Source organism: Condylura cristata, unplaced genomic scaffold (assembly GCF_000260355.1).
Source record: "Condylura cristata isolate star-nosed mole 26May11 unplaced genomic scaffold, ConCri1.0 scaffold00053, whole genome shotgun sequence".
Classification (NCBI taxonomy): Eukaryota; Metazoa; Chordata; class Mammalia; order Eulipotyphla; family Talpidae; genus Condylura; species Condylura cristata.
The window spans coordinates 269,033-291,680 of NW_004567154.1; the positions used below are offsets into that span (position 1 = coordinate 269,033).

The following is a 22,648-nucleotide window of genomic DNA, read 5'->3' on the forward strand; positions in this document are numbered from 1 at the left end:
TTCTACTCAAAAATCTGATGTAGCCTGAAATCAGACATAGAGCTAGCTAATCCTGCAGATTGTTGAATTACAACGCAGGTTGAATTCACAAGATCTTCAGATACCTGAAGTGAAACCAAAAGACCAGTGATTGGTGGACGAATGGGACCTTGAAAACTGGAGTAGGAATGATAAATTAAAGCCCAGTCACCCTTCAGCTCCCCTAGGTCAAAGAGGAAGCCCCCTTTCCCTAGTGTAATGGAACTGGATAAGCATGAGTAGGGAACCCTCTAATTACTGATACTTAGCTAGCCTTTCTCAGTACCCGCCCTTACCATCCCTTGGTGCCTTGATATTTGTTCCTGGATTCAGATTCCTGCATGCCCCATGGGAAGTGAGTTGCACCTATGAGGAGAGAGCCTACATACAACAAAAAAAGATCATTTATCTGGGCAGATGCCTCAGTAATATGTGTGGGAGCTGATTCTATGGATGACAAATCAGAAGGAAAGGTAACTTTAGGTTGGGTCAAACTTTCCTTTTATTGTGGTAAAATATATATAACAAAATGTGCCATTTAAACCATTTTTGATTGCATGAGTAGGTACCATTAATTACATTCATAATGTGCAACCATCACCATTACCTAGCTCTAAAACCTTTCTATGATCCCAAACAAAAGCTCTGTGCTATTACAAGTTAACTACCCACTTCCCTGGGAACCTCCCAACAACTGTCTCTGTGACTTTGTTTTAGATATTCTATATAAGTGGAATCATAGATTACCTGTCCTTGGATTGTCACCTAGAATGTTTCCAATGTCCGTCCATATCGTAGCAGGTGTTCAAACTTCACTTCTTACTATGGTTGATTACCATTCCAATATACATATGAAAACACATTTTGTTTAGCCTCTTGAGGCACATTTGAATTGTTCCCACCTTTTGGTTATCATGAACAATGCTGCAATGAACATTGGTGTGCAAGTATGTTTTGAGTCTTTGCTTTCAATTCTTTTGGGTGTACAGTTCCTTGAGAAACTGCTGAACTGTTTTCCACAGTGGCTGCCCCACTTCATATTCCCACCAGCAATGTGCAAAGGTTCTTATCTTTGCGCATCCTCTCCAATGCTCGTTTTCTCATTATTATATTATTGCCATCCTAGTGGGCATGAAGTAGTGTCTCATCGTGGTTTTGATTTGCTTATCCCTAGTAACTAATAATGTTGAGCAACTTTCATATGCTTTTTGGTCATTTGAATATCTTCTTTGGATAAATGTCAATTCAAGTCCTTTGCCTGTATTTTTAACTGTTTTGTTGTTCTATGTTCTCATCAGATGATATACAAGTTTTTTCATTTTTTCTTTTCCCTTTTTAAAATACCCCATGATGCACAAGTTTTATTTTAATGCAGTCCAATTTATCTATATTTTCTTTTGTTACTTATGCCTTTGGCCAACATATTTAAGAATCTGGTGCCAAATCCAAGGTCATAGAAATTACTGCCGTTTTCTTCTAAGAAAACATAGGTCATTGCTCCATTTTCAGTTAGTAATATATGCTGTTAGGGGCCCAACTTCATTCTTTTGCACATGGAAACGTGACTGTCCCAGAACCATCTTTTGAGAAGACTACTTTCTCCACTGAATGGACCTAGCATCCTTGTTAAAAGCCGCCTGACCATCTCACCTTATTCTTCTTTTTTGAGATTGTTATTCAGGGTCCTTTGCAAGTCCATATACATTTTGAGGATTGGCATTTCTAGTTTTGTAAAAAGGCTGTGTTGGAGTTTTGATGAGTGTGTTGAATCTGGATATTTTTGGTATTACCGACATCTTAACAACATGAAGTTTTCTAATATATGACACAGGATGTCTTTCCTTTTATTCCAGTCTCCTTTATTTCAGCAATGTTCTCTAGTTTTCAGCAGACAAAATCTTTTGTCTTGTTGGTTAAGTTCATTCCTAGGTATATTTTTAGATGCTATTGTATATGGAATTATTGTCTTAATTTCTGGATTGTTCTTGAAAACATAACTGATTTTCGTTGTTCAATTTTTTAACTTACCTGCTGCATGCCTTTTTTTGTATTTGAAATGTTTTTCTGCATCAAGGTCACTATGTAGATTTGCATCTAGTAATATAATGTATAACCTTTAACTATAGTCTGTTTCCCTACTCACATATTCCTAGGATAAGTCCATTTGAATCAGGTTGTCCAATTCGATCATAGTTTTTAAAGCTAAGGGATTCAGTATTTGGTTAAAAACTTTTGAATCTATTCCTAAGAGATATTGGTCTGCAGTTTTGTCTTTCTGATTTTGATAGGGCCAAACCTTTTATTAAAGAGTACACTTATCAGAACTGAATACTATGTCAGCAGTACTGTGCAGCAGGAGGAATACAAATGCTAGTGGCACCAGAGACATAGGAGCAAGCCTTCCCAATGTTTAGGGAAGTAAAGAATGTTGGAATGGATTAATCGTGTCAACCACTCTGTTGAGCTCTCACAGGGCTTTGAGAAATTATGAAGTGTGGCAAAGACTAGGTAGATTTGATTACTAAGCCCACTTTTTTCCCCCTCCTTAGGACAAATTCACACTGCATTTTCCAACATCCCCCGCAGCTGAGTATGGTTCTGGCTGCGTTGCACCTAGTGGAATGTGAGCAGAAATGAGGCACACAACATTCAGGCTTAGCTAGTAAGAGCCACCCATCTGATCTTTCCCTCTTCTGGCTGGCTAGGATGGAGGAGACAGTGTCACGGAAACCACTTTTGGAAGATGCCCACATTGTAGTATCGGAGTCCCAGCAATAGAATATAAAGGCAGGTATGTTTTGTGAATGAACCTAAGAGACCATGTGACCTGTGCGAGCCGAGCTGCCCACGGTGAGTTGTTAATGGTCCAGTCAAGCCACGAGGTTGTCGATGTGCAGCAGCACTCCACCAACAAACAGGTCTATACAGGCAGGTCTTAGAAGACACACACAAGCTGTTCTCTCTTTCTTGGGAGTGTCTGGGATAGCTGTCTCCTGGGAAAGGCAAGCAAGCTCTCTGGAAGAGGTCACATTTGAGCTAGGGCTTCTGCTGCAGAGATCATGGCACGTACATCCGCAGTGAGGGGTGAATGGGGCAGGGTGGTGCCAAGATGAACACGATGTCCGGAATTAGAGCTGGGCCCGTATTTTGGAGGGCCCCAGTCTGGGCCTAGCAGCTCTCTAGCCTGTGAGCAGCCGCAGGTCATAGGCACTCCCTCGTCCACTCCTGTCTGGTCACTTCTGGAGTCTGACTGCCTCGCGGGATGGAGAATGGTAACGAAGTGCTGAGGCTGAAGCCTTTCCTGTCTGTCCCAGCCCCAGCTCTCATGCTCATCTTCAAATATTTAGTCCAACACCCTCATTATAAAGGCTTTGGGGCCCAGGAGGGGAAAAAATTCTGCCCAGTATTATAGAACCATTAGCATCTACATTTAAAAATAAACTCAAGTTGAAACTGTTATGGCAAATTAAAGAACAGTCACAAAGGATCATGTATGATTTCATTTATATAAAATGTCCAAAATAGGTAAATCCACATAGATTAATAGTGGCCTAGGGTTAAGGGGCTTGGGGAGGAGGTGATGCCCCCTAAAAGTAGTAATCTTTTTGGAATGATGAAAATATTTTTAAATCTTTTGCAGTGATGGTCGTAGAACTAGAATACACTAAAAGCCACTTAGATATATACTTTTACCCTTCAAGTGGGCGAACTGTAAGGTATATAAATCATATTGCAATAAAGCGGTTTTTAAAAAGTGAACTCACAAGTTGCCAATAAACACATCTGAGCTTTAATTTCCATTCACAGGGGCAGAACCCTTTAGTGTGGAGAAAATTCACAGAAGGGCCCCTGAATGTGGCATCTAGGTAGGACAGGGTAGCATTCCAGAAAGAGTAAGATTAGATAGATAATCTTGATCTTTAGGGCAATGAAGCATCACGGACTAGTGGAAGCTGCAGAATGACAAGGTCAGATCTGCAATTCAGAATCATCCCTTTGAACCACTGAACTGTACATTTAAAAAGGTGAAACTATATGGTGTATAAATGTACCTCAATAACCCCCCTAAAACCCTTCAAACATCTGTGGGGAACTTGAGACTGGAGGGCATCAAGTTGGAGGCAGCTGTCACAGGTCAGGTGAGGGGTACCATGGCTTATCTGTAGGGAGATTAGGGATCAGGTGGGGGCAGATTAGGGGCGTTGTACCCGAGGTTAAGGAGAGGTGGAACTGTTTCCGAACCCAGAGCTCCCCGGCTTCAGCCCTAGTGCTCCCGCCAGCACTGCAGCTCCTCCACTCACAGGTGATGGGAAGCACTGTTCTCCCCCTTCGAAGAGAAATGCACTTCAGAAACAGGTTTCCAAAAAATGTTGCTAAGGGTTTTATTTCTAACAAGAGGAAAATAATAAAATAAAATTAAAATAGGCTTCAGTTGGAACCAAGTTTCTTGTTTTGCTTTTTTTTTTTTTTTTGAACAAATTAATTACACACCAACAATCTTTTATTACAACATGAACCCAGGAGGAGGAAAGGAGACAGGGCAGGACGAGAGGGGAAGGGTGAGGTGGCTGTGAGGACAAGCACCAATAGCTTTCTTCAGATCACAGAGAGAGCCCTGTTCGGCTCCCCAACCAAATTTGTTTAAAATAAAAAACTGTGAGCACAGCTATGTGAAGTTTCCTCCTCCTGGGTGGACTGGGTCAGGGAGGGAGAACAAGGAGGCAAAAGTGGGAAGGGAGGAAGGGAAAGGGGAGGGCTGAGAAAGAGTGAGAGGGGGAAGTGAGGTTAGTGTAGCATGGCCTGGCCAGGGTCAAAACTGGGGAGAAAGGAGAGGAGATTCCCCCAGTTTGCGTATGCACTGGCCTTGTCTCTGGAATGGTGCTGGCCTAGCCCCAGCTACCCCCCTACCCACCTGCCCATCCATCTGCCTCAGGTGTCTGGGAATGCTGGTTAGAGGCTACCAGGGAGGGGAACTCCAGGGGCCGGCCCCCAGGAGCTGAGGTCTGAACAATACCTTGGAGTCAGAATATAAAAGTCAAGGGACTCAGGGGTGGGCTGGTGGGGGGTGGGGGTGGTTGTGGCCATCCCCCCCTACTTGCCCACCTCCCAAGAAGCAGGCTTGATGGTCAGAAAAAGGATCCTTGAGGCCAAGGGGGGGTCTCTGTTGGGGTCTGTGCTAGGTTCAGCCACTGTCACAACTGTTGCTGAGGTGGCTGCTGTGGGGAGGACACATGCAGCCGGGGTGTCAGAGTAGAGAAGGGAGCCGAGGGGCCTGAACTGGCCCCTAGTGCTGGCTCCAAGCCGTTCTGGTTCTTCTGGGTGCTGGGGCTGCCAGTGGAGAGGGGGAGCGGGGGGCCCTCACCCCCAGTCTCCTCCTCCAGCTCCTCCTCCTCCTGGGCCTCCTCGGTCTCTGGCCCTGAGCTCCGTACCCTCTTTGGCTCTAGCTCCTCTCGGGCTGGGTCATCGCCCTCCCCACCCCGATCCACCTTCCGCCGCCGCCGCCTCTCCAGGGCCCGGCCCCGTGCCCGGCTCCCATGGCGTTCTGCCTTCTCCAGCTGCGATCACAGACAGGCAGAGAGAGATGTGGGCCAGGGGTCAGGCCGGGGTTCCCTGCTTGCTTAGCCTGACCGCCTGGCCCCTGCCCAGGACCCCTCTCCTCACCTCCAGAAGTATGCGGATCCTTTCCAGGTCTGGAGGCTTCCCAGCCTGCAGCAGCTGCCAGATGCTGTGGTTCTCATCCAGGGTCACCTCAAGCAGATCCCCCTCCAACATGAGCTCCTCCAGCGGGGCCCGAGTTGCCTCAGGCAGCTCCAACATGGGGCCAGTCAACTGTGGCAACAGTGAGGACAGCAGCTCCAGGTCTGGGGGGTTGCAGAGACAGTGTGGTCAGAGGCAACCCCCAGCATGTGCCCATCACCACAACCAAGTGAAGGACTACGTGGTCACTCTGGTGCTGCGTAGTCAACAGCTTACTCACACCCAGACCTACCTCTCTTACCTGAGCCCTCCCCTGGGGCTAACTTCTCAGGACTAGTGACACTGTCTCCATTCTCCAACAACCCCTGGACCTGCCAAGGAGGGCAAGAATGGTTAGTGGTAACTGAAGATCCAGGCCCTAGTCTTCTCCCCCCAACCCCAAACTTGGAATCTTCTATCTCTTGGACAGAAACAGGTTGCTGCAGGGACTAGTCTAGGGATCTGAACAGGATGGAGAATGGCAGGGAAGCTGGGCCAAAGGAGTAAGAAAATCAGAGCAGGGACAGGGCTGGAGCCTACACAAGGGTAAGGAGTAGGAGACAAGAGTTTGAGATCAAGAGCTGGGCTGGGCAGCTCACCTTAGGTATCTCCTGGCCACTGCCTTCTCTGAGAGGGTCAGAGGCAGGGGCTGCAGGGTAGATAGGGGGCTCCTCGGGCTTGGGTTCAGCCTGCAGCCGCTGGCGAAGTTCAGCCAGCCGTCCCAACAGAGCAGTCACATCCTCAGAGGCCAGAGCCTGCCTGGCACGGCCTTGCCAGTTGATGGCCCTCTCTGTGAGGCACTGTAGGGCCTCGCCCTCAGGCAGTCGCACAGGCAGTCTCTGTAGGGCTACCAGCAGTGCCAGGATGGTCTCCAGGCGCGGACGCCGTGAGCGCATGCACAGTGGACACAAGAATTTGGTGTCCCACTCCCACCAGGCCAGCAGTGGGGATGTGGTGGGACTGGACCTTGGGGAGCTGAGGAGGCGGGGGGCTGACACACATCGCCCATGGAACCAGTCCTGACACAGGTCACACTGCAGAGCTCCCACCCCAGCTGGCACCTGACCACACACACAGATGGAGGCTGCAGGGGAGGCAGTGGTCAATGATGCCAGGGGACTGGGCTTGGCAGAGTTGGTGCGGCGCAGCTGCAGGATACCCTCCTTCTCCTTCTGTTCCCCCTCCTTGAAGGCCACGATCTGCCATGCCCGGGACAGGGGAAGAGGTGGTCAGCAGCCCAGCCCTTCCCTTGTCCGGCGCTTAAGACCCCACTCCCAAACCAGGAAAACCGCGGCTCAGGGAGCAAGCAGTCTGTCCGTGGTCACCCCGCTCAAACACTGTCAATGCCAGGCTCTTCTCCCCCTCTGGGCCTAAGCTCCTTACCACAGAGCCTGGGTCCCTGAGGTCCTGCGCAGACAGCCCCAGCAGCTCTGTGTCAGATTTGTATAATCCCAGCTCCTTCTCCATCCACCGGCTGCGCTTGGTGCTATCTGAGCCAGCGTCTGCACACGGGCAGAGCACCTGAGGCAGGCAGACAGAAGGGGAATGACCAGCATTCCCTATCTCACAGACCCTCTCTTCCCTCCCCTGGTGCCCCCAACCCCCTATATGAGAGGTCTTACAAGTTAGGCCAAGTGTGAGAAAGCTACTGATTAGGGGGCCAGGCCTCACCTCCAGCAGCGTGTAGCAAGAATTCTTCTTAAGGAACGTCTTGGAGGCCTTTTCCCTCCAGGAGTGTGCTGTTAACACCTGCAGCTCTAGCTGTCTCAGCTCCTCCAAACCCACAGGCAGGTCCCGACCCACAGCCACTAGGCCCTCCAAGTCATCCAAGCAGGGATAGTGGTCTCCATTCTGGGACAGGGCAAGAGAAAGTTCAATTTAACCTGCCATTTTGATGCCTGGCCCTGAGCTGGAGACATGGACTGGACCCATAATCTTGAGGCAGCAAAAAATCACAGATGACCCTAAGGAAATCACTCACCTGGCTATCTCCCACAATTCCTACATATATCCACTCAGCCCGCAGATAGTGAGCCGCCAGACGAGTTACTGTGTTGTGGTTTCTCTTGTATCCTCCCTGCCCACCACCACTACCTCCCTGCCCAGCATCCTCTCTTCCCTCAGGCCAGCATCGAAGCTGCTCCTCACGCTGTTCACCAGACACATGTTGCCTCCTCACCATGTGCCATGCCCCCTTCCGCTCTCTAGCCAACCCAGCACAGCACAATGTATGTGCCATCTCCCTGCGATGAAGTGAAGTTCGGGGCTGGATGGTGAGGAGTGACAGGGTCCTCACTTGGATCTCATCCACATCAGCAATCCAGGCTCGGGCCTTAGCAAGAGCCTCCTTGAGAGCCTGGATGTTGGGCAGGTGAACAGGGATGTTTTCTGCCTCATGGATTATGGCCTCAAGCGTGGCTGGTGGATGCTTCTGCCTAAAGGTGGGAAGAAAGAGGGCTCAGTCTGGTGGCCTGCCTGACCAGCAAATCCATCAGAGGCCCTGGGTCTACCCCTTGGGCCTACGTGCTTGCATTCTGCCCATGACAGTTCCCTGTCCCTGCTTGTTCCAGGCTGTATGCACCTAACTTCTAAGAGAACTCCTGGGCCTTTGACTGTCTACCAGTCTGTCAGCCTGCTGGCAGTGCTTACGTACTCTACTCATAGTATTACTAATCTGGTACTAGAGTTTGTCAATGCCCTGTGTCACGTGCATATCAGCCCGAGGAGCTAGTATTGTCTCTGAATCTGCCTCTACTTCCCCATCAACCTATCTCTGCCTCTAGGTGTATATGGTATTAAGAAGGGGGAAAAAAAAAAAGATGGGAAGGGGAAGGACAGGGCAACATACTAACACGAGAGTCTATGCCAGTGGTCATCTGTGGGTATTTCTCAACTAAACTTTGAAAGGATGGGGCAGAGCAGGAAAGGGAGGAGGCTGGGCCTACCTGGCCTCGAGGCAGAGGTGGGCCTTCTCCTCCCAGCGTTCAGCAATAGTCAGCAGTTCCTGCAGCTCAGCCCGGGCTTTATCCACAGCAGGGCTAGGGGCCACACTGGCACCAGCGACCAACAGTCCCCTCATGACAGCCAGGGTGCCCCTTCGGGCTGCGGGAGCCAGCGTGCGTTTCACCTCATCCAGCCATCGCGCCTGTTCCACCTGCCGCTGGAGCTGCTGGGCCTCAGGCACCTCCACCCCCAGCTGCTGCCCCCTCTCCAACAGGGAATGCAGAAGCCCTGGACTGGAGGGCAGTGAGGCCAAGGCCTCACGAGTCTCAGCCTGGTAGGCCTCCACCTGTTCCAGAATACCCTACCAGAATACAGGATGAAGAACAAACTCAGCTTGGCCCACTCAGAGGTCCCTCCACCAGATACCTATATCCCACCTTCCTTGTCTTACCCTCCAGTCTTTTGGGAAGAGTCTAACATGACCGGGCTCTTCTCCTTCACATGATTTCCTAACACTCTGCCTGTTAGAATGCCCTGGGGAGTTTTTTAAGATACAGATTCTTGGGCTCTACCCTGGGAGATTAATAATGGCTGGTCTAAAGTCAGCACTTTATTTAAGTCCCCACAGGAGTCTGTTATATGGCATCAGGACACCCTCTCCCCTGAAAATACCATGTTTGGCTTCTCACAAAGCCCTATGCTCATGCTGGTGTCCACTGCCCTCTCCATCCCACTTCTCTAGCTTACTGAACTTGACTCAGCTTCCCAGGCCCACATCCTTGTTCCTTCCTTCTCTTCTGCTGCCTTCATCAGGAATCTTGGACTTAACACCTGTTCCATCTGCCCTCTCCAATCTCATCTGTAAGAGGCAGTTGCTACCCTTTGTCTTCTAGCTCCCATTATTTTTCTCATATGTGCATCCTGTCTTGTTCAAACACTTAAGGGAGCCAAGAGTAGCTTGCTGTTCAAGTTCCCCCAGTCCCCCGACCCCTTAGCAGCATTCCATTTCCACCCCTCCTCACCTTGACATCCCCAATCTGATGCATGGCACAAGGCAGGTTGTTCATCTGGTCCAGAAAGGCCCGGAGCTCAGCCAGGGTCATCTGTAGACCAGCCACCCTGTGGGAGCTATGGAGTTTCACATATGGGGCCTCAGGTCCAAATCCAGTTCCCTCCCTCCAGCTCTGTGATGAGACCCAACACCTTTCCTCACCCTGCCCACCTTGAGCGCTCATATTCCAGATCCCCCCCCCCAATATTTTCCAGACCCCAGATGCCCAGGTTAGAGGGCATGTTCACATGATAATGTATGTTCACACAATGAGGGAAAAGACGAGAACAGAGAACTCTACAATTCTGTAGCTATGATCAGGTTTATGCTTGTGCTCTTTTCTTGCCACTAACCCTTTACCAATTCTTCTTTGACTACAAAGCCTGCCTGAAATCTGCTCCAGGTACCAATAAACATTTCTAGCTTTCCTCACACTGAGATGTACTTCTCTTCTCAATTCTAATTGTCTGGTCTCTTTGCCACCCCAATGTGAGGGGCACTTCATACTACAGCTGTCAGCTTCCTTCAGCTGGTTAAGTCTACTCAATGTTAGTCAGAATTCACCCCCCTTTTAATTTTCCCAGGTTCTGGTTCCTGAGCAGGCTATCTGTGCCCAGCACCTCATGATGCCATACCCAGCTTCCTGGCCGCTGACCAATCCCAGAGCCCGGGACACGCAAGCCTCTGCCTCGCTCAGGCAATTTTTCAGTCGCTGCAACAGCTCACTGTTAGGAAACCTCCGCTCACGGGCCTCAGATTCTAGTGCCCTCAGCTCTTCAAGGCCTGGAGAGAGAATGAGCAGCAAGGAGCAGGCAGTATTGAGTAAAGGCAGAGGAAAAGGGTGGGGGGTACAGAAGAAAAGGGAATAGAACTTGCCTGTGGAGTCCCTCCGTCCCCCCATCACTCACTGCGCTTCCGTCCATCCTCCACCTCCAGGGCCACTCGCACTTTGTTAGCCCAGGTGTCAAAGGACTCGGCCCGAACCTTCAACTTATGCAGCATGGCAGGGAGCTCATCTAAGGTATACCGATACCTGGGGGAAGAGGGCAGGGCAGAGCACATCTGGCCCAGCTCTGCATCCTCCTCCTTGGTACACTTCCTCCAGGTAGGGCCCCTGCTCACCGCAGGTACTGCCGGCTACTAGAGCATTTGCAGAGGTCATTGATGTGGGAAAGGCAGACAAGACCATCTGGGCAGTCATAGCAGGCCAGGGCAGATAGGAAGCATGTGGTCTTGCACTTGATGCACTGGCGCTCATCATCAGGGAGCAGCTCGAAAGCCTCTCGTTCAGCTTCCGTGATGCCCTGGGGGTAGGTCAACCCACACTAGTTACTAAGAGTCCCAACTTACAATGGTTCAACGTACAATTTCTTGACCTGATGATGGTATGAAAGCAGTACACATTCAATAGAAATCATACTTCAAATTTTAATCTTTTTCTGGGGCTAGTGATATATGGAGTAAGATTCTCTTATAATGCTGAGCATCAACAGGGAGCCACAGCTCTAGACAGTAAAGTCATGTAACTCAATAAATTATGAAACATATTCAACACTTTATTATAAAATTGTTTGGTGTCAGATGATTCTGCCCTAATGATAAGTTAATGTAACTATTTGGAGTATATTTAAGGTAGGTTAGGTTAAACTATGATGTCTGATAGATTTTCAACTTACAATGGGGTTTATTAGGATACAACCTGTCCTAAGTTAACAAAGAGCTATATGTAGAACGAGAAGAGGGTCAGAGAAACCCTGATTTCAGTCACCACCAAGTACCACTTTAGATTCATGTCTGTGCTGAGAGCTGTGGGGGAGATCAAATTCTATAGAGCACAATGCCTCTGTAAAACCCAGACTTTCAAAACTGGGGGGGGACGAAATGAGTCAATAGGCTGAGATGAGGAAAAATCAGGTAAGATTCAGGTAAGCAAAAAAGGATTTTAGGGTAAGAGGTAGTGATGAAAGTGGTGGGCCAGGCACCAGAAAGGTAGCAATTAGTGGGAGTGGTCCAGAGAAAGGCTGGGTACTGGGGAACAAGGCTGACTTCCAGTCATTCAGTGCCCAATGTATTTTATGCACCATGATGATTGTTGAATAGGCACACTGTGTGGACATATATTACTTACAGAAGTAAGTGTTTGTGCCCAATGTTTAATGATAAAAAGAAATTTTCTCCCAGTAATGGTTTCAAATGTAGGCTAATAATTTTCTCTGTTGCTCTGATGAAGAAAAAAAAAAATCCATTCCAAAAATGGAAGAAAAGCTAATATTGGAGTAAAATACAAAGACAGATATGGCAATTTTAGGAACTTTAAAGGGTAATTTTGACTCTTAGAATTTTTGTCTTCTATACCAAACTTAACATCTAACCTCTGCATAAAATATGAATCCTTTGCCCATTGCAAATCCTGCTCTGCTACTTATCAACTGAGTGATTTTGAGTAAATTTAAGGTTCATTTAAATCTCTCTAAATTTCAGTTTCCCTGTCCTGTAAAATGGAGATAATAGTACTTTCCTCAATGTGCTGTGATAAGGATTAGTAAGGTTAAACAACTAAGGACTTAGAAAAACATCTTAGCACTTAAAATAAGTAAAATCAAAACAGACTATGCATAACTAAAGCAATCTTGAGAAAGAAAAACAAAGCTGAAAATCATGTGCTCTGATTTCAAGCTATGCTACAAAACAACAGTAATCAAAACGGTGTGGTGCTGGCATTAAAAAAAAAAAGACCAATGACTAGAATCAAGACCAGAACTAAATCCTTGCATATACGGTCAACTATTATTTGATAAGGGATTCAAGAATATTCAATGGGAAAAGGATAGTCTTTTCGATAAGTAGTGTTAGGCAAACTGTATGAATACATGAAGAGTGAAGCTGGCCCCTTAAACTATCCATAAATAATAATTTTAAATGTTTTAAGAACTTAAACATAAGACCCCCCCCCCAAACCATTAAACTCTAGTAGGAAATAGGGAAAAGCTCCTTGCCATTGGTCTAAGCAATGATTTTTTGGAATATGACACAAAAAGCATAAGCAACAAAAACAAATATAACTATATCAAACTGAAAAGCATCTGCATAGCAAAATTAACAAAAAAGCAACCTACAGAATGAAAGAAAACATTTGCAAACCACATCGAATTCAGAGTTAGTCTCCAAAATACCTAAGTATCTCATACAAATCAGCAGGAAACAAAAATATCAAATGATCTGACTGTTTGACCAATGAAAATGGCCAATAGGAGCCAACAGGTACATAAATAAAGGCTCATTATCACTGTCAGGGAAATGCAAATCAAAACCACAAGATATCCCATTACACCTGTGAGAATGGTTGTCATCAAAAAGATATGAGATAACAAGTGCTGGCGTGGATATAGAAAAAGGGAGTCCTTGTGGCACTGGTAGTGGGAATATAAAATAATGTAGTCACTACAGAAAACAGTACTGAGATTTCTCAAAAAATTAAAATTACCATGTAGTCCCACAATTCACTACCGAATATATAACCAAAGGAAATGAAATAAAAATCTTAAAAAGTTATCCACACCACTATGTTCATTTAATGATTATTCGCAATAGCCAGATTGTAAAAACAACCTAAGAGTAAGTAAGTCAATGGATGTGTGACATACACAATGGAATATTATTCATTCTTTGAGGAACAAGAAAATCCTGAACACTTGTGACAACATGAATGAAGCTTGAAAGCATAATACTAAGTAAAATAAGTCAGACAAATAATTACAAGATATTACTTGTATGTGGAATCTTAAAAAGTTGAACTCAAAAGCAGAATAGAATGGTGGTTGCTAAGGACTGGAGGTGAGGAAAGGGGAGATGTTGATTGGAAGGTAGAAATTTCTAGCTAAAAGATGAGTAAATACAAAAACCCCCAAGTTTTGGAGATCAATTGTATAGCATGATATTTAGAGGGGGGGAAAAAAAAAGCTCAACAAATACTTACTGGAGAGCCAGTAACTTGCCCCCAGTTGAGACTCTGACTGTGGTCAATTAAAGCCCCTAGGTATTTTTGGATCATGAGCTCCTCTGAAAACTATGAGCCCTCTCCCCAGAATGTACACTCACACAAAACCTTTTATAGAAGTTTTAAAGTTTAGAGGGTCCATAACCCTTCTTTTAAGGTAAGAATCAAGTCAATGTCAAAATGAGAACATCTAGTTTTTTCAACTGGCTTTGGTTCCTTTCTGTAAATTGACAGAGACCCAGGGTCATCATTTAATAACAGCACTAAACAGAGAGAAAATCACACCTGTAAAAGTTCAGGGGCTTATGAACTGATGCCACAGATGGACAGTCCCTAGATTTCCAACACTTACTACAGCTGCCAGTTCTCCTTATAATCCATGCTGTTAGAACATTATATATGAGCTTTAAAATAAGAAACTATTACCCTAAACAGGAAGCAAAGGATCCTTCAGGACCAACATTCCTTTGCAATCTCATGGGGAACTCTGAGTCAATTTCAAGTGTGAAGCGTTAGGGCAGCTGATACACTGGGGAGTCAGAGGTCCCATTAATCTACACACAAAACATATGCTTATGAGGAATTGAGGAAGACTGCATTCTATTTGGCAATATTATCCTGGATGGAGCTACCAAACCACCTGAATGTAATGAATAGCATTTCCCTAGAAATGTTCTACATTTTAATCATGTTCTTCATATATGAATATTATCAATAATAACAGCCGCTACACTGCGAGCACAGTAACAGATACTTTGACATAAACCACCTTACTCAAGCTTTACTATCATCTTGCAAGTTAGGTATTTACTCAGTTTATAGGGTTGGAAAGGGAGATGAGAATTTAAGGTCATCCAGATAATCAGCACAGCATACACTGTGGGTCAATTATATAACAAACATCTTAAATCCACTTAACTGTTCAACAAGATAAGTACTATTTTAACCCCCACTTTTCATATGGGGATATGCTCAGTTAAGAAAATTGAAAATGGAATGTGGTTTCCAATCCAGATGTGTCTAGTTCTTTTCAGTACTCCAAGGCTTTATCTTCTACTTTTTGGTGTGCCCCTTTCAACCCCCCAATTTCTGCCAGATTAGGAGGCCTGAGGCAGGAAACCCTTCTACCACCCACCTTCTCCAGCAGGGCCTTTCGTAGACGACGTTCCTCCTGCACCATGATGAACATCTCCTTATGCACAGCTGCCGCCAAGTTCAGGTCTAGCTTCTCTGGACAGGCAGCCATCTTGCAGATGAGCTCCTCATGGGAGAAGACGCAGTATCTTCGGAGCCGGCGGTAGTGCTCAATGCACTGGCGCCCAGCCGGCAACTGTGGACAGGTTCAAAGTTGAGTGTGGCCAAGCCTGGAGGCAATAGTGCCTCAGTTTCCTGCGACCCTCCTGCTTCTCCCTGGAGTCCACCACACTCTAGACTCACCCAGTCAGCAGTGCAAAAGTTGACTGCTTCAGCAAAATTGTAGCCTTGGTTGAAGCCACTGTGGTAAGCACGGGGGAAGGTAATGACGAATTCTCCTGCACACTGGTTTGTGCGAACAACCTGAGAAAGAAATGCCAAGGTCATTAAGACAAAGGTTTCTCAGTCTGGAGAAACCCCATCTAAGTGCACAGCCCTTAAGGAGACAATGTCTTAAGAACAGTCTAACCAGATTCCCAGGCCCTCCAACTGTGAAAGGACCACTGTTAGTCCCTGTTCTCAAGGTTTTTATTTGCACTGTAAGTTCACAGAAAGCTCTGAGTAAAGGTAGGAAATACACATACCAAATATGTCACCTTCTCTAATTTTTATAAAAATATAAAGTAACAGACTTCATTGAGCTGGCCAAGTTTTATTACTATTTATTTCTATCTGCCACAGTTTCAAGAGCCAAATAGTTCCACAATGTTTGTTCTAAAGTCAGCAGTCCCTTCTTCACTCCCCCAGAGCCAATCACTTTCACCTTTTCTGATTATTTTTTTTTACTATAACAACCCTAAGTAACATGTCTCTAGATTTATTAAAAATAGCCTCCTGCCTCTCAATTTGCTTTGCTTTCTAAATATGTACAACTTAATCCAACCTTTCAAACAAATGTCCAGTTTTTTTTTTTTAAGATTTCATTTATTTACTTTTGCGTAGAACTGCAGTGCAGGCCAGAGGTGAAGTAGGTGTGTGTGTAGGAGGATTTACTAGAATATACTGGAAAGGAGCAGCAGAAGAACTGGAGAGGGCTGCTGTGCCAGATGTGGGTTAGCTCCCTGGCTGAAATAGCAGTCAGGTCTTAATGGTGATAATGCTGGGACGTAACCCCTAGTCTACCAGGGAAACCCTGACTCTCCTCTTTCTGACCAGTTTTCCCCTTGTGTGCAGCAGTCTCTCATGTAGCCTTATGATTTGTTCAATCTGGACCAGCTATATTCTCTCTGGATCACCACTCTCCTACTTCCTACATTCCATGTCTTCCTCATTCTTTTCTATTCTTTTGCTGTGCTTGAGAATATATTGCAGAGCTTCCTGGGAAATGTTGGGTAAAACTATTTTGGGGGTGAAAAGAAATACCCACTCCACTTCCATACTTGATAATTTGACTGCACATAAAATTCTAAGTTAAAAATAATTTTGAAGGCATTGCTCTAGTCTTCTAGATGCCAGTGTTCAAAAAAAGATGAACCAATTCTGATGTCTAATGTTTTGAATTAAATCTGTTTTTTCTCTCAGGAAGCTTTTGGGATTTTTCTGGTCCCAGTGTACAATATAAAAATCCACTAAACACACTTCACTATATATCTGTTTTCATTCAGGTCCAGGGTAGTTAGTCCCTTTGATTCTGGAAACTCAATGTTTTCTTTCTAGGAGATTTTTCTGAACTACTGCATAAATGACTTGACCTTTTTGTGTTCACTATCTCTCACTTCAGATCTCTTACTTGGATACTAAACCTCTTGACAAACTCATTTTCTCTCTTTTCCCAATCTTTATTTTTTAACCCAATTTTATGGGTGATTTCCTCAATTCCTGATGTTCTAAACTTATTGTTTCAAAAGATTTTACCTTTTGATCTAATTTTCAAGAACTCTTTTCTGTTATATATTCTTTTAAAAAGATATAGTGTAATTATATGCTTGCAATATATACTAGCCTCTGAAGCTTACTTCTCCCTGCCTAATCTCCAAGTTTCTTTTTGTTTAGTTCTATACTGTTTGCAAGAAATTCCTTAGTTATCTGTTAATCTGTGCAAAGCTGAAAGGAAGCTTTGAAAATCAAAGTGAAGTTTATAATAGGGTGGCATGGCTAAGTCATTTAATTTGAGATCTTACCTTTTTGGCCAGATTACCCAGGGAAAATTCCAAGTGGAGGAGGATGGCTGGGACCCTCAGCATTAAGTATGTATACAATGACAAATCCTACTATTTTCAACTGTACCTCAACTATAAACAGAAGATCTCATGAGTAAGGTCTTCTATTTTAACCCGTTCCAAAGTAAATCTCCAGTTGTTTATTAGGGAAAGGGGAATCACATTTCGAGTGCCCAGAGTAGAGGGGATCTCATTGCTTCTTACAGACATGAACTAATCCTGTTTTTACCCTGTTTACCTTTACTCTCAGACCATCTGGCCACCAACTACTGAACCCTTGGAGGATTACAATGTATAAATCATGTTGGTTCTCAGATATTCCAGTAGTGGCTTATGATTCACTTTTCTTATCTCTTGAAATATACCGGTACTTTTATTTGCAGTTACCTTCCCCTCTTCCCATCTAACATTGTTTAAGGTGTATAATATATAATATAATCTTACACACTTATATATTAAAAATGATTACTACAAAAACTTCTGACCTGCTAAAGAGATAAAAAGACCTACTAGTCATTGTTCCAGGAAGGTTTACAGTATAGGAAGTATGACAGAAGACTGCTAGTTGTCCTTTGATATTCAGTCTCAGCTTCTCTCATAATAACATGACCTTCAATTTGTAGCTGGTACATGACCACCCAAAATAAGAATTAAATCTCCCAGCTTTGCTTGCAGTTAGATGTGGTTATGTGACTAGGTTATGACTATCAGATGACTAGAAATGGTTGGTCCCCTCGTGAGGAAGACAAATGGTCTTGCCCCATCTTTCCTCTACTTTGTTCTACTGGCTGGAATGCAAATATAAGAAACCATCCCTAATGTGTGGCCCTTGAACACATAACCCAGAGAGTTCACCATCACACTGCACATCCTACCACTATTTTTGGTCCCTAAGACCCATCAAATCTACAGTCCCAACTAAGAACAGAAACGAGAAATGGACAGTAGATTCCAGATGACAACCACCGCAAAGGCTGCCACTAACTCATTCCTACCCTTGTCCTTGTTTCCTGGGCACTCACCGGCACACCATGGGACATGAGGGTATTGGGATTCATGAGGGTGACAAGTTGGTGCAGGAGGTCAGGTTGGCTATCAAAGAGCTCAGGTGTCAGCTTCTTCATGACTTCTTCCAAATGTTCTGCTGCAAGCGAAGGTACCCCATACCAGGTCTTTGGCTCACCCCTGTTCAAGGTGAAAGACAAAGAATGGTCACATCCATGGCCTTGAGGAAGCCCATCCTAAATGCCTCCCTGGTTTCCCAGGGCCCCAGCTCACCAGTGGAGGTAGTTAATGGAGTAACTCCAGTGATCCTCAATATGCCAGCAAAAGGCTGAGAAGACCATGCCCACATAAAGCCAGGGTACCTTCATGCCGGAGATATCTGCATTAATGTGGCAGAGTACGGACTGCTCCAATACTGGCATCACATTCAGGTTCCACCCACTGGTAGCATATTCCTGTCAGGTCAGGTATTTGCAGAAAGAGGATGACAATTAGCTAAGGAGCTGAGATTGCTAGTCCAGGGGACCTTAATTTTGAGGTCACAACTCATTCTGAAACATCTAAAAAGTGTCTTCTTCCCATTTCCAAAGACATACACAAAATTTCAATTCAATTCATTTTCAGGGAGATGCACCCACCCACCAAAAATACTTTTAAGTTAAAAGATTTTGCTCAGGAACAAATGCACCCTTCCCTTGAAACATGCAGAGGTCCTTACTGCACACACAGTTCCAATCCCTGGACATTTCTTATGAATGAGCCAAGCACTGTCAGATATTTCATGTGTTGTCTCAATTAATTTATTAACAAACACTATCCCATTCTACGGACAAGGAAATTGCCAATCTCATGGCTAGAGACGCCATGCCACATAACTTGGCTGTGTTCTTAATCACCATCATCTCATCTAAATCTTACAGCATCCATGTAAAGCAGGCCTAATCATCTCTATCCTAAAGAGTTTATAGTCTTTCGGGTACTAAATGACTTGCCCAAGCTCACACTGATATATTAACTGTGAGTCACCAACTCACCTCCTCCTCAGGGGTCAGATGCCGCTTATTGTCACTGACAGGGAAACCACTGCCGAATTCTTTGGAATGGATGTCAGCTCCATATTCAACAGTCACATCTTCCTCGATGCTGTTCACCAGCCGCCAGAATTCCTTCTCCACAAGTTCTGTGGGCACCATCTGGGGAATAGGGGTAACAGATGACCAAGACTCATCATATCCTGGCCCAACTGACCCAGGAGAGCTGAGACCATCAGGCACCAACACCTACGACCCCAGTCCTCCATCACCTACGTGTACAGGCATGTTGAAGTAATCGGCTTTAAAGGAGTCAGCCATCTCGCCAAAGCTCTGCAGAGTGTATTCCCGGGTAGCCTGCTCAAAGCCAAAGGCTTCGGGGGGGCGCTTACACTCCTGAAACCCAAAGAACATGTCACCGAGGCAGAGGCAAAGAGGTGGAGAATCCTCAAAGGTGGAACTGAATATGGGGTAGGAATAGGGACATAGAAGAGCCCCAGGTTTACACTCAGGGCCACCGAGGGAGGCATACTATGGAGTGCCACCTTTTCCTCCTGCAACTTCACCTAAGTCTTCTTATTCTTACAGGCACTCTCTAGTAAGGTTTTGCTCCTCTTCCTTTAGGACTGCTGAACCACAGGCCCTGACTCAAATACACTATTCTATGTACTTCTGTTACCATTTCTTCTTCTTGCACAAAAATGTGAGTTTTCTGCAAGGTGCTCAGGGGCATATTTCTATGTCCAGACTACAACTACAGGCCTGGGAAACTGGACAAACATTCAAGTATGTTGGAGGATAAAAAACGGAAGTACGAGTCTCTACAGTGTCAAACCATACACTGTTCCTATTCTTTAAACTACCTCAAAAGACAGAACATCATTTTGCCTCATTGTATACCTATGGTTTTAAATGAGAGCTATACATACACCCAGCCTATAAACTGTCCATTCCCTAATGGAACCTCCACTACTACCAAGGCTATCACACACTGCCTCGGTCCTTGTTCCTCATCTGTGTGTGCACGTTTCTACAAGTAGTAGAATCAACTCCCTAAGTCAAAGCAAAAAGCTATCAACACATACTCTCCAGAAACCCACAGAGAAATGCAGATGAGCACTCAGGATTTGGATGAAACTAGAAGGCTTGTGAAACAGACAATCCCAGACCTCTTAACCTTCACTCCTGCTTCAGCTGCTCTCCTTGTTGCCTCTCTTACAGTAGGTAAATTCTCCCTCTGCTTTCAGTATTCCCTGCGAGTAGACCTTTACTCTTGCATTCCTCTCACCCCAAGTCTGGAACACCTGACTACTCCTTCCAATTAAAACCTACATCACTGCAACCAATCTATTGCAACAGAACTTTATGCCCCATTGGACCCTACATGAAAAAACAAAACAAAACCAAAAAACCATCATCCATGGATATAGAAAAAGGAGTAATAAATGAAAATATACAATAAGGTCCCAAATTTGCTCAAAATTATCATACAGATGCAGTAAATATACCTGATAATTAACAGACTATTTACCTGGTTATCATTAGGTGGTAAGATAAGTAATTTGTTTAAACTTTCTTAAAACAAAACACCATTTCCTTCATATTCCTATCCTTCAAATTTCATTCCTGACACTTCCCCAGATTACTAACTTTATTTTCCTCACCTCTAAATTTCTACACCTCAGAGCTCCTAACACTTGATTTAGTATCTGACTACATGTCATCAGTCTGTTTAATGACTCTTACCTCACCAGGTGGTGTAAGAGTGCCCAAAGGACACAAGCAAAGCCTGAGTCTCCTCTTTCTCCCAAAGCTCTGCCCAGCCTAGCCCTAACACAGGGATCCGAAACATACAATTGTGGCTGAGCTCGAAGGTTACTCTCAATAAGGCTTGATGAAGGCAGGCAAGGACTGGGAAGGTCTTACCGCCATAACACACTTCGGGCACCGCCAGACACCCTTGGGAATCTCAGGCAGAGGTGGCAGCAGGCAGAAGATGTGGTAGTTGTCATCACAGCCATCACACAGCAGTAGCTTGTCGTCCTCATCCCCTCGAGAACACATCCGGCATACATATGACTCAATCTGCCAGGGAAGGGAGGCAAAACTTTCTCAAACTAAGCCCTATCCCCTTTTTAATCATTAGGCCCCTCCAGAGTACCCTAGTTCAGTCCTTTCCATTAGAAACCTGCTGTATGCACTGGCTGGTCATTCATGGCCCTGTATAGGGTAGTTATGACAAGTTTAACTACATGCATATAACCTCTCCCAAGATAAAGTGAAGTATTAAAAGAGGTAATAAAGCAGTTGTTTCCCCATTTTGATTCATTCAATTAACACTCAACACTGTGGGTTCAACAATATGCTGAACTCTGTAGCATAGTGACAAATCTAGCCATGTTCTAATGGTATACAGTACTCCAGACACACATGTACATAGAAACTTAAGGGCGGTGTAGAAACTGGTCCATAAAGGGTACTGTGGGAGCCTAGAGAAGGAAGCACTCAAATCAGCTGGGAATTAAGGACAGGATTGAGTAAGAGTTTCACTGAAAATATGACACTTGAAACTGACTGAAGTCTGGCAACGGGGTGGAACAGAGGTGGAAACTCTACCAGGCAGAAGAAATGTGCCAAGGATGGGGATGAGAAAGCACGGCACGTCTCAAGAGAAAGAAATGAACACACCTCCAAGTAGTTCAGTGTGGCCACAGCAGAGAAGTGAGGTGGGCAGTTTGGGCAAGAGGCTAGAGGTCAGCAGGGAATGGATACTGGATGGCAGTAAGGAGCTTAGTTAGCCCTTCTAGCACTCATGTTGACAGTACTTGATCACCTTTTCTTGTTCCTTGCTCTATTTGAGTTGGCTTTGTTTCCCCAGTTAAGTGGGTTACCTGAGGACAGGGCCCACCAAGCCTACTTTTCTATTTAACGCAACCTTGTCCAGTGCTATGCTGGGGAAATTCTTGTTGAAGGGATAAGAAGTTAAGAGTATTAGGTAGTCAGGGATGGGTTCTTACAAACTGAGCATTGCTGTGGTTCCGCCGCAGCCTCATCGTCATCTTGGTACAGGGCTCTGGGCTGTGACTTAGCTCCTCCTTGCTCTCCAGGAAGGTCTTGGGTGAGGCTGACTCCATCTTCACATCCCCACTTGACTCCTCCTTCACCACTACAGTGGGAGGACACTCAGGCCCTTCCTTATCTAAGAGAGTAGAGAGAGATTCTAAAGAACAGTTCTGGAACAGTCAGGAACCTACCTCCTCCCCCACGGGGAGGCCACCTTTGGCAGTGCCCCAGCCTATCAGGTCTTACCTTTCTTCCGCAGAGTCTTATCCTTAGCCATGAGGCCCAGGCCCATCATCTTGGGGCCTGCCCCATAGATTTGTAGCTTTTTCAGCTCTGGATTCTTCTCAATGTCTTCCTCCGTAGGCTCCGGCTAGAAGAAAAGAAAATGAATCAAGACTGCTATCTGGGGCAGACAGCCACATCCTAAAAGAAAAATAACTGACGATATATC

General features: G+C 45.3%; 1 protein-coding gene across 6 annotated transcripts in view; it reads right to left on the bottom strand.

Moving 5' to 3' along the window:
• Window positions 1–511: 511 nt before the first annotated feature.
• KDM5C (lysine (K)-specific demethylase 5C) overlaps window positions 512–22,648 on the bottom strand; it is a 30,953-nt gene continuing 8,816 nt past the window's right edge. For 2 of the 6 annotated variants that reach the window (XM_004694996.2, XM_004694995.2), the window contains exons 6-26: window positions 22,444–22,567; window positions 22,152–22,333; window positions 21,061–21,219; window positions 19,411–19,530; window positions 19,138–19,296; window positions 18,377–18,558; window positions 18,121–18,283; window positions 15,183–15,302; window positions 14,881–15,075; window positions 10,871–11,052; window positions 10,657–10,781; window positions 10,384–10,531; window positions 9,720–9,825; window positions 8,700–9,058; window positions 8,051–8,189; window positions 7,426–7,605; window positions 7,138–7,275; window positions 6,354–6,953; window positions 6,008–6,086; window positions 5,680–5,879; window positions 512–5,573 (exon numbers count right to left, since the gene is read on the bottom strand). In XM_004694996.2, coding sequence (XP_004695053.1) covers window positions 5,211–5,573; window positions 5,680–5,879; window positions 6,008–6,086; window positions 6,354–6,953; window positions 7,138–7,275; window positions 7,426–7,605; window positions 8,051–8,189; window positions 8,700–9,058; window positions 9,720–9,825; window positions 10,384–10,531; window positions 10,657–10,781; window positions 10,871–11,052; window positions 14,881–15,075; window positions 15,183–15,302; window positions 18,121–18,283; window positions 18,377–18,558; window positions 19,138–19,296; window positions 19,411–19,530; window positions 21,061–21,219; window positions 22,152–22,333; window positions 22,444–22,567 — 4,023 coding nt within the window. In that variant the 3' untranslated portion in view covers window positions 512–5,210. The remainder of the gene's footprint in view (window positions 5,574–5,679; window positions 5,880–6,007; window positions 6,087–6,353; window positions 6,954–7,137; window positions 7,276–7,425; window positions 7,606–8,050; window positions 8,190–8,699; window positions 9,059–9,719; window positions 9,826–10,383; window positions 10,532–10,656; window positions 10,782–10,870; window positions 11,053–14,880; window positions 15,076–15,182; window positions 15,303–18,120; window positions 18,284–18,376; window positions 18,559–19,137; window positions 19,297–19,410; window positions 19,531–21,060; window positions 21,220–22,151; window positions 22,334–22,443; window positions 22,568–22,648) is intronic. The other 4 variants (XM_012734299.1, XM_012734296.1, XM_012734297.1 and 1 more) reach the window with 3 other exon arrangements.